Below are 16,577 nucleotides of genomic sequence, written 5' to 3'. Positions count from 1 at the left end.
TTGAAAAATTTGGAAGTGAAACCATGTAGCATAGGTTTTAAGAGTCTGTTGGGCAATCATCTGCATGCCATCACATGAGCCATGCAAATGAGGCTACATTTAACAAAGACTAAACAAAGAACAGACTTTGGGTATTGATGCTGTGTCACGATGTTCCTTTAGAGCACTTATTTGCTTATAGGTTCAACTTAAAAAGAAAATTTGTTTGTCTAAATATCCAGAGTGAGCTCAGCTTCCAGGAACTTCTTCACAACCAACCACTCACTGTCTGGATAGGCTATCATCTCAGTCTCCCACCTGAGAAGATGTTCAGACAATTAAAAAGAAAAGATCTGTTGAGAATGAACCCTCAAGAGTTATAGCTATAGCCTATCTAAATCCATCAGTAAAATAAAACATCACAGTTTAAACTCTTTGCTGAGGAGCCCTTTCCAGGATTGTGAGCTTCAGTGAATCTTTCAGCAATCACTCGGATGTTTAGTTTAGTGTTTTGTTTTGTTGTTTAAAGCAGTGTGATGTTTAGTTTATCTTCCCAGTCGTTCACCTCGTCTGTACGTTTAAGGAAAGGGTCTAGCAGCAGCTTCTCCCTGCTCCTCCCAGCCACCTCCACCCTGTACTTCCACTCCGGTCAGATGCAACCGCAGCGGCCCCCTCTGTCACTCTTCAAGTGGTTTGCACAGTCCTGCACTGGTGTAATTATGTTGTCCTCCTCTGTGGGGTGTGGCTGAGTACAGAAATACAGCCGCTTATTTTCGCGACCACTTTTTCTTGAGCCTTATATCGCCTCTCCTGCCTGACATGTGGGTCCTCCTGGGTGTGCACTGCTTTCCAAGGCTTCCAAGACTAATGGTGAAACTCATCTTTAATAACAAGGCACAGAGGGCCACCGGTTTGTTTTTCTTTTTTCTTTTCTTTTTAAACACTCAAAGAGAAAGGATGGGAAACAGAAATAGGAATCACACAAACACAAAGCTCACAAATATCAAGTAGGCCTACTCCGACTGCAAGTGTCAGTAGACCTACAATTTAAAGCAGATAAAGATGAAAAACATTTCTTTTTTAGAATTATATAAATATACAGCCATGTTTAAACACAGCAAAAACTACATCAAATGTAAATTGACACAAGTAAAAGTAGTAACAGTAAAATATATTAAGGATTAGTTATTACTATTTATGCGTTAAGCAGCATTTCAATAGTGGTTAAATAAATTAAAGTTTAATACAATGTGGGGTAGGCATCGTTTTTCATAGGTTGGTCATACATTTTGTATGTCAAATACTATTATAATACCTCAAGTATCAAAAAAACAACTTAAGCTTGGAGTGAAACAGCCTATATAATAATCCTCAAGTAAAATACACTTTTGTTTTGGTAATTCCTGTAAATGTGGACTTTTTTTGTCAAAAGGGGGACATTTGCAGGAGAAGTAAAACTACTGAAGCAACAACTTGGAAAGCTACATTGTGTAATCCTATATTTGTTACATATTCAATAAGTCAAGCTCACACCGGAACATTTAATACGGTGAGTTTATTTTGAACATGAGTTAAATAACTGTGTTAATTTAGCTTGTTATAAAGCTTAACTAATAGTACTGTAGCTAGATCTTGGCTATAAGGAATGAACTAACGCTGAAACAGTTACGATGAATAGGCTATAGATTTTAATAGTGGCAATGAATTGGCATTATTTTCATTTTGTTTGTTTTCATGTTGTCACTCAAGTACTTAAAGGGATATTTCACCGTTGCAAAGATGAACATATCTTTAAAATGGGTCACTTATGTAGTAGAAATGTGAAATTTCTTTTAGAAATTGGTGGCTTAGGCCGAGAAAAGCCAGAAAATGTGTTTTGGGCTCATGTGGATGAAAGACACCAAATCCCAGAATGCACTTGCTTCGCTGCTTTATTAGTTTCTACTCCCAAGCCACGCCTACCGTTTACAGACAGACAGACAGGCAGACAGTCAACTCAACTCAAGTGTGTTTTATTGTCATTTCAACCATATACACGAAACAATGTTTCACCGTGGCTCAAGTGGTTACACAATTAAAATATATAAAAACGACATTATATAAAAACGACATAGGAAACCGTAAAGTTCAGCTAACACATAGCTACTAGCATTAGCGCTTGGTGGGCTGTAAACACAGAGTATAAACACAGCCGTAAATTTGCGTGGAATGTAGAATGGTCGGTATTTAACAGTCACAAACTCCATCAGCAGTTAGCAGTTAGTTGGATACAAGCATTTCTGCACCAGGCAGTCCGTGTTAACACAGTCTTACCCGGCAACAGAGCAACCGGCCTGGTAGCTGGATAGTCTGGGGGCCTGTTTTACAAAATCAAAATAAGGGATTAAGCTGGGATTTCTCCGTTATCCTGGATGAATTTAGCCTTGACTCGGTTTCACGAAAGCGGAGTGGCACATAAATCACCATGGAGATTTATTCTGTGCAGCTAGCCTGTTTCCGACCAGGCTAACAGCCAGGATTTATTAATCCTGGAGCCTTTTCGGTTCACCCAGCAGTGGTTTTTACCTTATTTTTATAAGCCTGCATTAAAATACAACAGGTGCATATTGCTGTTCAGTTAAGCACTGTTATTATTTAAAGTTGTGACCATTATTATTTTTATAATTATTCATGTGACAGTCGTTGTTACTGTTATATTGCTGTATGAAGACTGCTGTTCACATATTGTTAGAAGTTTGATAGATATATTATGGCAGTTCTTGAGATAATTAGAAAAGGCTGATAAAATTTCAAATGTGTTTTAAATGAAGTCTGTTACTAAGGACAATACATACAATGCTGTACATTTCTATATATATATACCAATATACCTTGAATTATTTTAGTTGATTCATTTTTTTTTAATTCTTTAACAATAAGGTCATAAGGATCATATTTGTTCCGCTTCCATGTGCATTGTATTTGGCATTCTTAGCACACAATTTGTGTTGTCCAGTAAACTGGGACTATAATTTGTGAGGATTGTACAATTAAGAACATATCCTAATTGTACAATCCTCCCAAATGATAGTCTTAGTTCACTGGACCAGTAACTATCTAGTGATGTAGGCTACTGTACATTTATGTGACAACAGGGAGAGGACACCTCAATGGTTTTTCACCTTATATTTTGCTGGGGAGAAATAACTGATGAATATACTCTGTGTACTACTCTATGTACATATATACGAGGGAGCAAGGCATATAATATGTAGAGAAGGAAACTCGTTGAACTACTGCTCATAACTGAAACCATTCAATGAGTCACTGTCATTTGCAAAAACGAACAGTGGTACACTTTGCATTAAAAGCGAGCAGTCGAAGTTAATATGACTTAGGAAATTTATATTTTAGCCCATGAGAGAGAGGGAGGAACATGGTGAAAGAGATATTTACGCATCATATTCTAGCGTTGTAGAAAATCAATCTTCATGGTAAATTTCCTGAGTAACATTATCTTCTGCTTACTTTTATGGCAAAGAGTACAGCTGTTAATTTGTGCAAATGATCAGTAGCCTAATCCTTGAATGGTATGATTTTGAGGGTTTCACTTCAGAGCAGTGGTCAGTTAATGTATATATTTAGGCTACTTACGCATTCAGTCGGTTTGCGATCATCTGCTACGCTTTCTCTCGCTTTTTCATTACAGCGGCCATGTTTCTTTTCTTTTTATAGAAATAATGTATTTCACGTCATCATACTTCCACAAGAAGCTCCTGCTCACTCTGTATAAAGTATGTACAATGCGTATTCTCCATTTTGGCATCAGTAAATCTGTGATCAACCTCGCGATCTTTTGAGGAAAGCCGTGGACGCGCATCTATCTGAATGACTTCATCCTGGCTCGGCCTAGTCGCTCCTCCTCAGCCTGTCTTGGCCTTTGTGAAACTCACCAAGCCAGGATGCACAGATTGGACTAGGTCAAGCCTCGCTTTATCAGTTATCCTGGATTTATATATTCTGCTTTTGTGAAACAGGCCCCGGTACATTGTTGTTCAGCCATGTTTCCACAACAACAAAAACACAGCAGTCTCTGAACTCGCGTTGGGAGTTTCGTTGAAGTTTTAGTCCAGTTTGTTGTCTAATGAGCAGACACTTGCAAGCAGGATTGATGGAACAGGTGGCTGGCTAGCGTTAGCTTTCCACCGGCACACTCGTTCAAGTTCCCCGCTGATGATGTCCCTTTACCGGCCAGATGCATCGAGCACCACCGCTGGTCTCCATAGCAGGCGGGCGAAACTCGCGTAGTGTGTCGAGTATTCCGTCTGTAATAAAGTGTCCTGCATATTTTCCAATCTGTACCAATTTGTTCTAAAATTTCCTTCGGGATGAATAAATCTATCTATCTCATAGACAGTATATAAGATCTATCTATCTAAAATGTTTCTGCTGAGAAGCCAGTAGCGAGGATTCAAGATGGCTGACGCTCGTTTTGCTACGACAGTCCAACCCCATATGGGCTGGTTGAAAACATGCGGAAGTAGCTCCTACTACTGGCTGTAGTCCATTGCCTCTTGGCAAAAAATCTTTCGATGACGCAAAAAAAACAGATCCACAATACAGAGATCTCTTGTCTCAGGGGGACATGAGGAAGGGAACCACGGTCATTCAAAAATACTACTGTGTTTCTGATACAAAGCTTAATGCTAAATCAGTGAAGTATCCCTTTAATAATCATTATGTTGTGAATGGTAGCCTATAATGCATGCTTAGCCTCCATAATTACATGGAACCATGGCACAAATGGAACCCCTTAACGTCGAGATGCTCTGAAGGTGTAATTTCATAAGTGTGAAGGTGTTGATGTCTTTTTAACAAATGTCGCAGTGTGTGTCAGTGCTGGCTGCTATGTGTAGGAAGATTCAGTCACAGCCAGTGATTAACAAGCTGTTAAAGTCACTGCTTCCATCTAGTGGTAGGCCTAGATATTATTTTGAACCAGAAGGAGGATGCAACAAAAATATGTCATTCCATCGCACCTGACAAACCATATCGAGATTATCTCTGAAACATACAGCCCCTGTTTGGTTGTGTGTTTGTTGACCGCACCGTTGAACTGACTGAACTGAGAAAAAAAAGGTGGAGACGTTAAAGAGAAATGCTGTGACACCAGCAACAGGTAGAGTCGCTTTTACATTCCTTAGCTAGTAATACAACAACACGCTTGTTCCTAGAGGAAGTACGGAAGTTGCCAACTGCTTGTTCAAGATCACTCATTTCATTTTCTAGTTGTGCATATCGGTGAGCTGACAGAGAGGCTCTGGGATCATTGAATGGTGACTGGATCTTTTTTTTTTTTATCGGGGAAGTCGCATCTGTATTCAGTCTACTCATCATGCCCGGCCACAAGAGGCAGGTAGGTACCTAATTATTATTCACACATGTAATATAGAGATCATGTCGATACACAGTGAAGCTGTTCTGAGGACGGTGTTGTGTTTAACATGGCCTGCTGTTTATACCACGACTGCCAATAGCTCCAACAGAAGCTGATTCCAGTGCTGTAGGCTACAAGAACCCACCCTTACACAAATCAAGACTACATATCAAGTCACGTTTAAATCTAAATAAGGATTGATTGGGGTGTGTATGTGCTTCCCCTGATATCATACTGTTCAGATTGCATGTCTAGGTCTGCCACACCTTTACTGTGTTGGCCTACAACGTACAGTATCAGTGTGTAGACTGCCCTGTAAGTGAATAGCTGGATTGGCATGAAGGTGAGAGCATTTCCACATGCCATGCTGTTTAATCAGGTAAGATTAACCCTCTTCTCTGACAGTCAGTCAGGGTAAGTCAGGATCACCACAGTGACATTCACTGACACACCCCCATGTCATAATTAAACAGGATTCATTTTTCATAAAACCATTATTTGTCATTCATGCCTTTTTATATCATTTCATGATCACCATGTGTGGAATTTGACATCATTGTGTGGATGACTTCTACTTGTATTATCTTTTCAATATTTTGCTGTTTAGCCCAGTATTGAATTCTTGGAATTGATGGGAGTGGTAAAAGAGAATGGCAATGAACAGACATCACTCCCTCCTTTGGTAAGAATTTGATGTGTCCACTTCACAACATGCTAACTAGCTCTGGCCAACATGATATAATATACAGTATATAATGTTTGTCACACAGTACACACCTCTATCATATGACTACGTCCTGGTTGCCAAAACAATTGATAACCAGGAGAGAGAAGCCTTCAAGAAGCAAACTGAATACATTGAAGAACTGGAAAAAAAGAACTTGAAAGTTACCGTAAGTCTTAGTAATAATGAACAAAAATGTGTCTTTACTGTTGGAAAGGTCACACGACTATTTTATTCATCTCGTCTTTATATATCCCTGTTAGAAAATTATAGATGATGATCTTGTCTTCTATGGGATTCAAGGACCTAAAGCAATTTTTGAGAAGTACAGGTATCTTCTCAAAGTGTCTGATGCTTGTAACTGGAGCTCGGATCAGAACGCTGTACCACTCAGCACCAGGTAAAACATGTTGCCGTAGCTATTTGTAGACAATCACGGATGCCATTTGAAGTATCTGTGATTGTTTATGTGCTCCATATGAGCTTAATACAATTTTGTTTTTAAATATGATACGGAGATACAATCTTACTCTGTGTGTTTGTATGAATGTGATATTTTAAAAGTCCAGCTCTTCTTTAGCATTACTAAAAGGCAACATTTCAAAGGTTCCATAACGTTTTTAGTTTTTACTGTCTCTTGTTGCACGTTCAGCTTTGTAAGTGATACTTGTCCTTATTTCAGGATAAGGATTATCCACTTCATCTTGAATCACACCCCTATACGTTCAGGAGGTGAGAAAGACTAACTGTATTTACAATCTCCTCAGGGAACCGGACACCTAATCTTTCATGTTATTCTTCTCACCTGTTATTCTTCCCAGAGGGTTTGCGGGATCTTATGAAGATGAAGGTTTTTGAGGCAAGGTTCTGCTTGCATGAGGTAAAAATCCTAACATACGCTATTGTTCTAGTACAGCATCTATGATTTATCACTATTATGGGTTGCAATATTGTAAGCATATCTGGCCTGATAATTGTGTTATCACCAGGTTTTGGACAGAAACTGCAGATTAAACAGATTGTGTGAATAAAGAATGAAAACAGTAGACTGAATCAACCTTTTCACACATCCTCATACTTAAGATAGTGACACTATTATCTACTGATAAATCTTTTTCTCTTCACGTGGCTGCAAACGTGTTTTGTGTTCCTTAAAGAGCATCTAAAATGATGATGTGAAACTTGGCAGTGGCCTTCCAAAACAGTAAATTGCTGCCAAAAAAGTATTTGTTCACAGAGGCGCTATGTGAGGGATGTTACAGTAATGCAGTGAGTCATTCAGTGCTGGGGATATGTGGGCATGTGTGTGAACATACATACATGTAAGCATGTACATGCGTGTTTACTCTGTCACATCGTGGAAGGTGAAGACGTTTCCACAAATCAAATCAAATGTCCAGGAAATTTAAATGTAAATCAATTTCCAAAGCTTATTCAAAATATGTTTTCTAATTGTATGTACAGTATAAATTGTAAGCTTCTGTTTTCAGTTTGACTGGATATTGTGTTTACCAATATGTCCAAAGGTCTTCTTTATGTTGGTAATTTCCTTAGATTTACAGTATTTGTTTCTGCTTCTGCTTTCAGAAAAAGAAACAGAGAGAGCTGAAGGAGTGCTGGGCACGATGGACAGCCTGTCTCCAAGGGCAACCCATTACTGCCGTCAGGTTTGAACTGCAACACAACAGCCTATTCATTACCCTGCTTTTATTTTTTTACAGTTGAAGTTATTACAGCATTATTGTTTTCCATGTCAAATATGTCACCCCCTACGCATGATGCAGGCATTGTTTAGACTCATTGCTTAAAATCATGAACAGTACTTAATGCTGGTACAGAAGAGCTGTTGTCTTTGGATTCACTTGTATATTGAGTCCAAACCATAGACTGTAAAAAAGGTCCAAACAGCAGAACACAACGCTTTCATAATCTGAGTTGATATTTATTTCATCATTGTTTACTGCTTATGTGCTTTTGTTTGTGCTTATGAGTTTGTGTTTATGTGCTCTTGTATGTTTTCTTTTAATGTCAATAAACCTGCCAGGGACTGCAGATGAAAATAAGCATTTTTTTTTTGCCATATTAACACATTGGACTCAAGTGCTCGTGTTAATTAATGTGCATTGTCCCTTCTTAAATAAATAAACATAATGCAAACATGCATCATGTCTCCAATTTTGAGTAAAAAAGTAAATGGATATGTGTAAGCTTCATGTCAGTATCCTAGCTGTGAGATTCTAGCACCCACATTAGGCCTATCACCAAACCATAGTGAAAAGATACACTGTACATCATCACTCTACGTTTTGTCAAAATCAGTCAAACGTGCACAGGAGGCAACAATGAACCAATTCCACTCCCATTAACAAGCAGTGTTTTTTCAGTTTTGCAAGGACCAGCTGGTTGGTTTTGCAAATTGATCTATTCAAACCTTGTGGGCCACACATGGAAAAAACTGCAATACATAAACTAGTTGGGGGGGAAAACTTGTTGTCTTCATAAGTTTAACTATGTTAAATACCAGGGGGCTAAAACACAGCCGTATGTACACTTTATAAACTTTACATATCAATATATAGAGTTTCTGTTTATGTCTTTCTTGATATGTCAATTATATACAGATTTTATACACTGCCAGTAAAATTTGAAAATGTTGGTTAAGTACCACATACTGTTCTTTAATGTGTGCCTTATGAGTTTGTCATTGTGTGTGTGTGTGTGTGTGTGTGTGTGTGTGTGTGTGTGTGTGTGTGTGTGTGTGTGTGTGTGTGTGTGTGTGTGTGTGTGTGTGTGTGTGTGTGTGTGTGTGTGTGTGTGTGTGTGTGTGTGTGTGTGTTCTCATGTCAGGAACTACTTTGGGGAGAAAGTGGCATTGTACTTCCTGTGGTTGGGCTGGTACACATATTTGCTCATCCCGCCTGCTATCATTGGGGTCATTGTCTTCCTTTATGGACTTGCCTTCTTCAACAGCTCACCCCTCATGTAAGTTTTTCCACAACTCCATACTATCTGTGTCAAAATAACAGAGCATTTACACTGTAACAAATAAAGTGCTTATTGTGTTGTAGAAAGGAGGTTTGTGAGTCCGACACAGTCATGTGTCCTCTTTGTGACAAGGGATGCAAAGTGTGGCAGCTCTCTGACACCTGCACATACGCCAAGGTACATCAGTGCATTTACAGTAGACATGCAGCTGAATTGTGTATTTGTCTGTTTATGCTCACTGCCGGTCTCGTCTATACCTGCAGGTGAGCTTGCTGTTTGATAATAATGGCACGGTGCTCTTTGCAATGTTCATGGCAGTGTGGGGTGAGTTTTGTGTGTCCATATGACATAATTATTCTTATGTTGATAGAAATAGTCATGTATGTTCAATATTCTGTTTAAGATAGATTAGTGTGACTTATCACAGTCATACTTCCTGCAGATGCAATTTTGTTTCATAGCCATGTAAACCCATGCAATAGGCACATTTAATAAAACAATAATTGAATATCAGGGTACAGAACTCTTCTCCAATACTGTTGTTTATTGGCCTAAACATGTTTGGCTTCACAGGACAACTTGTACAAAGGAGTCTTTTATCTGCCTCACATTTATTTTATTCAACTGCCTGGATGTTTTATGATCACTGAGATATGCACTGCCAACGAAATGCCACATTACTGAGAGAACCTACTCGTCCTGGCTTCTCACATCTTAATCAGCCCAGGCCATCTGGCCGTGGGGGTGGTTAGGCAGTGATCTATAAGAATTTATAAATGCTCTTTCACTATTCAGCTTGATTTATTTGAGTGACATTTATTATCACAACTGTGGGAAAAGTACAGTTAACCAGAACAGTTACTGCAGTCTTCAAAAAGTGATTACATGAGTATATGAAAAAAGTGTGTAAGGCAAGGGTGAGATACAGAAAGAGGACAATAAAATGTTGACATTGCAGGACAAATTGTGCCGAGCTGAATGGGAGAGCCCTTACAATACCGGTTTGAAAAGACATTTGTTAAAAACTAAAAGTAATACACTAGAGTGTTGCGTTACTGTCTAAATAAAGCGTTACTGCTGCTTCCTAGTTTTTGTGACAAAGCCTTGTGGCACAATGCTATAACCAAATATGTGTGTATATGGTGAAATGAAAACGTTTTTCGACAGATGTTAAACCTTAAATGGATGCATGTTGATATTTTTATAGATTCAGAGAAAGATGAATGCAAAACTGCTACGATATCCCAAAACTGGTCAAAGGCATTACCAGTGGATCTGTTTTCAAAAACTGTTACTGTTCAGTTTTGTTGTTTTAGTTTTATGAACAAAAACTTCTTGATCTTCACAGCAACACTGTTTTTGGAGTTTTGGAAGAGACATCGGGCTTCCTATGTGTGCGAATGGAAAGTGTCTGATTGGTGTGAGGAGGAGGTATGATCAGTTTTATACATCCCCGTTTCAGTAACACCTACTCAGTGATCATTGGAATTCATGGTTGTGTGTATTTTTCTATTATATTTAACTGTAGGAGGAACTGATCCTGGAAATTGTCAACAATGTCAACTGTGAACCAAAAGAATATAAGCACTCTTATCTGCGCAGCACTCTGGTTTTGATCTGTGTCACAGCTATGGTGGGGAACTTGTCATTTTTGCACTCTTCATATATATTCATCAAATGGCTCAAACTTCTTTAGAGTTCAGGTTAAAATAAGAATTAGGTTGAAGTTGGATAAGGTTCAGGTTTCGGCATGAACAGTCTTTGAGGGTATTTACGTCAATCATAGTTAATGGAGGCCCTCACAAGTATAGTAATACAAATTAGTATTTTTTGTGTTCCCATAGATATTGGTGATCATTGGCCTGACACATGCCTTGGTGGTGTTCAGGGTGATTGCAGCAGTGCTCTTGGCTGAGGGATCATGGGAGTTCCTGAGCAAGTACTCCAACAGTGGAGCGATGATGCTGGGGGCCGTCCTCCATTACCTCATCATCACTGTCATGACACGGGTACGCCGTTCTGTTAATGTGCATCTCTGTCTCCTTTAAGTGATACTCTCCGTGACTCTGACTATGTCTTTGTCTTTGCAGATCAACAGGATTGTTGCCATGAAGCTCTGTGAATTAGGTACCTTTACTGTACCTATTTTGATTATTACATTTTTAAGAGATGCTCATACACTAATATCACACTGATGTTTACATGGAGAATTAAACGTTAGCTTAACATATTTGCAGTTGTCAGTGTGTTGGGCAGTGAATACACAGGCAAACAAATGCAGGGGGGCTGAAGCAGGCAATCAGACAGGAAGCAGGTCAGACACACAAATAAGAGAAAGATAAAATGTCCTCTATCCAGTAACCCAAATCCAGTATCCACTATTACAGGCTCACAGACTTATCTGCCTGTTGTTGTTTAAGTCTGTGAGGGTTCAAGGCTGTCTCCCTGATAAATTATAAAGTGCTTGAGAAGAGAATTACCCACAAATCAACATCAGCAATCAAAAACAGTGGCAGCAGAAACCCAAAATCATTTTTAAAAACTATGAAGGAAAAGTTTGCATATAAATAGCAGCAAGCACAATGTCTTTATTATATGAAGGCATTATCATGTTCATGAGCAGTGCTCAGGGTGGACATTGGACCTGAGCCACCATATACACTGATTAGGGAAATGAGCGGCAGTATAAAGACGTGATAGATCAGATGATATTCAGAAGAGGGAAACTCCCCGAGGGCAACTAGAGGGAAGGTGAGGTACGACAGTGAGTGAACTGCTTCAGAACATACAGTACAGAAAAGAGAGAGAGAGTGTCTGAGGGTGTAGGGTGGAAAGTAACTATTTACATTTACTCAAGTACTGTACTTAAGTACCACTTTGAGGTACTTGTACTTTACTTAAGTATTTCCATTTTATGTGGCTTATACTTCTACTCTCCACTACATCTCAGGGTATTTCTACAGTGTGGTATTTCTACTTTTACTTAAGTAAAAGATCTGAGTACTTCTTCGCCACAGTGCAGCGAGCCAGTCAAGTTTAGCTGTGGTATGTTGATTACAGTTTCTAAAAGCTGCCTATAAAAATGGAATAAAAAAAAACAATCACTTGAGATTTGAACACTTAAAATTATCTTTATATTGTGTGCACCAACATAAAATTAGTTAGATGAATAAACTGTAAATGGAGGTAATATAATAGACAAGTTTAATTCAATAGTATGGCTTATCTTAAGTGTGTGAGACTGTGCCATCTATTGACCAAATAGTGAACTGCATGAACACTGACATGAAGTCTGTCTTTACCAGAAAAAACAAGATCATTTGCTACCACAGAGAAGAGTTTCACTGTCAAGATGTTCACCTTCCAGTTCTTCACCTATTTTTCATCCCTCTTCTACGTAGCCTTTTTTCTCGGCAGGTGAGAACATTTTGACTGGCCGAAAAATTCAATATTCACTTTGCAACTTTGGGTTGTGTCATATATTGTATATCGGTATAATAAAATATGCTTATTGATATCATTTCAAACATATTACTCAGCTCCAGACTCAGATTCCAAACCCACACAACACATAACATAAAGTACTTTAAATGAATGTCCAAATTAAATAAAGTCATTGCCTTTACTTATTAATATCCTCTGTCCTAACCTGAATAATGATGACATGTTTTTGTAACACACATGACAGGATAAATGGCCATCCTGGTGGTTACGTCCGAATTTCAGGGAAATGGAGGCTAGAGGAGGCGAGTGACATAAATATGCATCTCATTTAGAAATACAAAATGTCCAGTTTTAAGTAAAAAAAATTTGCTTTTTTACATTTGAATATTGTATCTGATTGCATTCCAAACATGTCACTCTCTGCTGTGCAGTGTCATCCCAGTGGATGTCTCACAGATCTGTTCATCCAAATGGCCATTATAATGGTACTCAAGCAAACCATCAGCAATGTCTTTGAGTTCACTGGACCGTAAGCATATATCAGATTTGTAATTATATACTGTATATCACTGTACAATCCACTTTACTTATGTCGGGTCCAGGATTTTGAAAGCTGTCTCTTGTTTGCATCAGCTGGCTCTGCAGGTGGTTGAAAAGACGAAGAATTCAGAAGCTACAGAGGAAATGTGCCCACTGCTACCTGAAAGATGAATCACAGGCCAAATATGGAGCTGAACTGTGTGATAACTGCAAGCTTCGAGACTGGCTCAGCAACTACCGTCTTAATAATGTTGACTCCTTCAGCCTGTTCAATGAGTTCCTGGAGATGGGTTTGTAATTCGCTAAACACTTTAATAACCAAGACAGTAGGCACTATCGACAAGTACTGGAATGGTTTTGGTAAATAATATTCTTCTTTGCTCTCTCCTTAGTGATCCAGTTCAGCTTTACCACCATATTTGTGGCAGCGTTTCCTCTTGCTCCTCTGCTAGCCCTCATTAATAATATCATTGAGATACGCCTGGATGCCATTAAAATGGTCACTCTGGAGCGCAGAATGGTTCCTAAGAAAACCAACGATATTGGTGAGTATCACTTTTGAACTACAAATTAAAATGTTGTTCGCCTTTTTATACTATAGATGAAATTCACATCAATGTTTCCTTTCCTCAGGTGTGTGGACAGACGTGTTGGAGGCCATTGGTGTCTTAGCTGTCATTGCAAACGGGCTGGTCATCGGTGTATCTTCAGACTTCATCCCTCGATTAGTGTACCGTTACCGTTTTGGCCCATGTGCCAACGGCACAGCAACAGATATTGAGTGAGAATTCTTCGAGAAAACGTTTATGTTCTGTCATGTTGTGTGCAACACTCGCTTTAAATAAGTTATTCTGTTATTTTTTGTTGTTGTTATTTTTCAAGCTGCATGGTTGGATACATCAACAACACTCTCTCTGTTGCACGAATGGATGACCAAAGCATAGGCAACGAGTTTTCAGGCAGTCAGATGATTACTTCTAGTGGCTTGAATGTCTCTTCCTGCAGGTTTGTTCTTTTTCAGTCTTATTTGTCTTCTACAGCTGAATAGTTAGTTGGCCAGTGTACATAACTGCTCAGTGTTCGCAGTACATTTAGATGTCTTGGTAGTATTGCACTGTGACTGTTGCTGTAAGGACTGTATAACCTCAGGTTATAGGAGTGCTTTATAAATAAAGTTGGTGGCCATCAACGCAGCTGGTAGGGGGATAACTTCCGCTTTCTGGTCTGTTTCTGTTCATAGGTATAAAGACTACAGAAGTAATGAGGACTACAGTCTTACCCCACAGTTTTGGCTAATTTTAGCTGTGCGCTTTGCATTTGTAATCCTGTTTGAGGTAAGCCTTAAACATGACCAAACAAGGAACCACTAACCACTTCTTCTTACATTGATTTCTTTGAGCAGTTCTTTTGTACTTTAGCACCTGACACAACACACACATCCTAGCTCACCGTTTGTCTATTTTGATGTTTCACAACATTGAAATGCTACAACAAAATCAGGAAGTGTCAGTGTTATCTTTAATGAAACCACATTTTCACGGCTAGAAAAGAAGATTAAATTGCTGACATTTTCCTCTCTGCTTGCAGCACGTTGTTGTCATATGCAAGTTCATTGCAGCCTGGTTTGTGCCGAGCGCTCCCATGCAGGTCAAGAATGATAGACTCTTTGATAAACTCAAAAGACTAAAAGAGGAACTCAGGTGAGTCTCAAGTAATATGTGGTTGCCAACAAAATGTACAATCTTGCTCATTCATTTTCAAAATAACAAAATATAACATGTTAAGTGCCTCTTGTGATTTTGTTTAAATATTTTAAACATAAGTTAATACAGTGGTTCCCAAAGTTTTTTTGTTGTGCCATAACTACGGATTCAACCACCTGATACGCTGGATCACTATTGGAGCTGATACTGACCTTATTAGGTGCGTCAGGTATCGGCCATGACGGGACCGATTACTGCCACACAAAAGCAACAAGGTGCTCCCGCTATATTTGCGGTGATTTCAGAAGCAAGATAGTGTTGGCTCCTTCATATTTTGAATTTAACTGATGTGTTTGGTTTATTAGCATGACCACTTACCTGTTAAAAGTGTGTCTATCTTGTGCTTTACATTTGTTTGAGGATGAATCAGATTGAATAAATCAGATTCACAGATGTTTTCACTTTTTCTCAGTTGACATTCTGACTTGTGGAAACCACTGCATTAAAATTTTAGAGAAATGTTGCCCTGACCTTGAAATTGTATCCCACTGTATAAGCACTTGTTTGTGATTTTTAGTAAGTAAGAGCAAATTAATTGCTGCATGATATATAAACAATAGAGCCAGCATTACTCTTCATTAATAATTTCTAAGGTATACATTGAAAAAAAATATTCCACTCAAATTGTACTTAAATTTAACTGAACCCTAATTGCCTAAATGATGAAACACAAATGTGGCATTTGTAGGTTTTAGCTGTAATTCTGTGTTTATTATACATTGATAAACATACGTTTTTAAGATGTGTTTTGCAGTGTTGTGACCACTTTTAGTTTAAACTAATCAGCCTTTGCTTTCATTTTTTACAGTTCATTTGAAGTGTGACCCCCATTCAGACACTTAAGGGTTACACATTGTTCCCTGAGGACATGAGCCCAGTGTTGCCTTGTGCATTAAGGTGTCCAGACTATCACAGTGTTGAGTTAACTTAAAGTCATTCTCTCATCTCTCTGAAGTGCTGTCTGAATTCTCATCTTTGAAGGCAGACTCTTTTTTCTTGGACAAAACAAGTGTACAGTAACTGATTTTATTGACCACAAGATTGTTCTCATTCTATTGTAAGAATGCACTGATAGCTTACTGTTGGATCTCTATATTTGTGAGACGTATGTGAGGGGTTTTAATGAATGCCTAAAGATTATTTATACTGCTACTGCACATACAGTACCGATTGTGTGTTACGATGTTGCCTTATATTGTAAAAAAGCGCTGTGATGATTGTTATTACTGCAGACCAAATCTGATGGTGTCTTTTGTAATCCAGACACAAGAATGTTTTGCAATATAATATTTTATATTATTGAATAAAAGAGGAAATCTTTGGCCCCATATACTGAAATGTCTTTTGAATTTAAGCTTGTCTGTTAAAGGTGTGTTACAGGGGACATTTTGAATTTGCCAAATTACAGATTTAGGAGTAAAAATATTTTACAATATTTCAGTAATAGCTACATTTATGTGTTGTCTTCCTGTCCTCTCTCTACACTGTTCATTGCAATTTGGTAGATTTAATGTCCTGAGGATAATGTTACTTTCTGTAACTATGTAGAAGTCAAACATGGTTTTTAAGGCTGATTCTAGTATTTCTTAGTCTCAATACCTTTACAATAAAATGTTCTTATATACAAAATATTATAGCACAATTTATCCACTAGATATGTATTCCTGGCAGTGTGGAAAAGGCTTTTAATCAGCAGTTTGACTATCCTCTAATTTAAATGTTAGGA

General features: G+C 38.4%; 1 protein-coding gene across 4 annotated transcripts; it reads left to right on the top strand.

The window, feature by feature from the left end:
• The first annotated feature begins 4,926 nt into the window (after positions 1-4,926).
• LOC120564059 (anoctamin-9) lies at positions 4,927-16,179 on the top strand. 4 transcript variants are annotated; one of them, XM_039808717.1, is made up of 25 exons: positions 4,929-5,137; positions 5,328-5,374; positions 6,003-6,077; positions 6,166-6,288; positions 6,383-6,519; positions 6,802-6,851; positions 6,941-6,999; positions 7,707-7,786; positions 8,967-9,101; positions 9,188-9,281; positions 9,368-9,428; positions 10,453-10,535; positions 10,633-10,737; positions 10,949-11,113; positions 11,195-11,231; positions 12,410-12,521; positions 12,793-12,850; positions 12,980-13,077; positions 13,182-13,378; positions 13,481-13,633; positions 13,722-13,869; positions 13,971-14,093; positions 14,329-14,422; positions 14,676-14,788; positions 15,660-16,179. In XM_039808717.1, the coding sequence occupies exons 2-25, from the start codon at positions 5,354-5,356 to the stop codon at positions 15,673-15,675; spliced, it is 2,337 nt and encodes a 778-aa protein (XP_039664651.1). In that variant the 5' UTR covers positions 4,929-5,137; positions 5,328-5,353; the 3' UTR covers positions 15,676-16,179. The 4 variants fall into 4 exon arrangements, with proteins under 4 accessions (XP_039664653.1, XP_039664652.1, XP_039664651.1 ...); XM_039808715.1 differs by having other exon boundaries at positions 5,248-5,374; XM_039808718.1 differs by lacking the exon at positions 10,633-10,737 and having other exon boundaries at positions 4,928-5,137; positions 5,248-5,374.
• Positions 16,180-16,577: the final 398 nt, after the last annotated feature.

Source organism: Perca fluviatilis, chromosome 8 (assembly GCF_010015445.1).
Source record: "Perca fluviatilis chromosome 8, GENO_Pfluv_1.0, whole genome shotgun sequence".
NCBI lineage: Eukaryota > Metazoa > Chordata > Actinopteri > Perciformes > Percidae > Perca > Perca fluviatilis.
Note: the sequence above shows the minus strand (reverse complement) of the source record. Positions and strands in the feature narration are given on the sequence as shown.

What these genes read in the sequence shown, in the direction of transcription:
- LOC120564059 (XM_039808717.1), top strand. Translation starts at nt 5,354, where the DNA reads ATGCCCGGCCACAAGAGGCAG. An exon ending in CACCCCTATACGTTCAGGAG is followed by an intron (nt 6,852 to 6,940) that starts GTGAGAAAGACT and finishes TATTCTTCCCAG; the next exon opens with AGGGTTTGCGGGATCTTATG. An exon ending in CAAGGTTCTGCTTGCATGAG is followed by an intron (nt 7,000 to 7,706) that starts GTAAAAATCCTA and finishes TTCTGCTTTCAG; the next exon opens with AAAAAGAAACAGAGAGAGCT.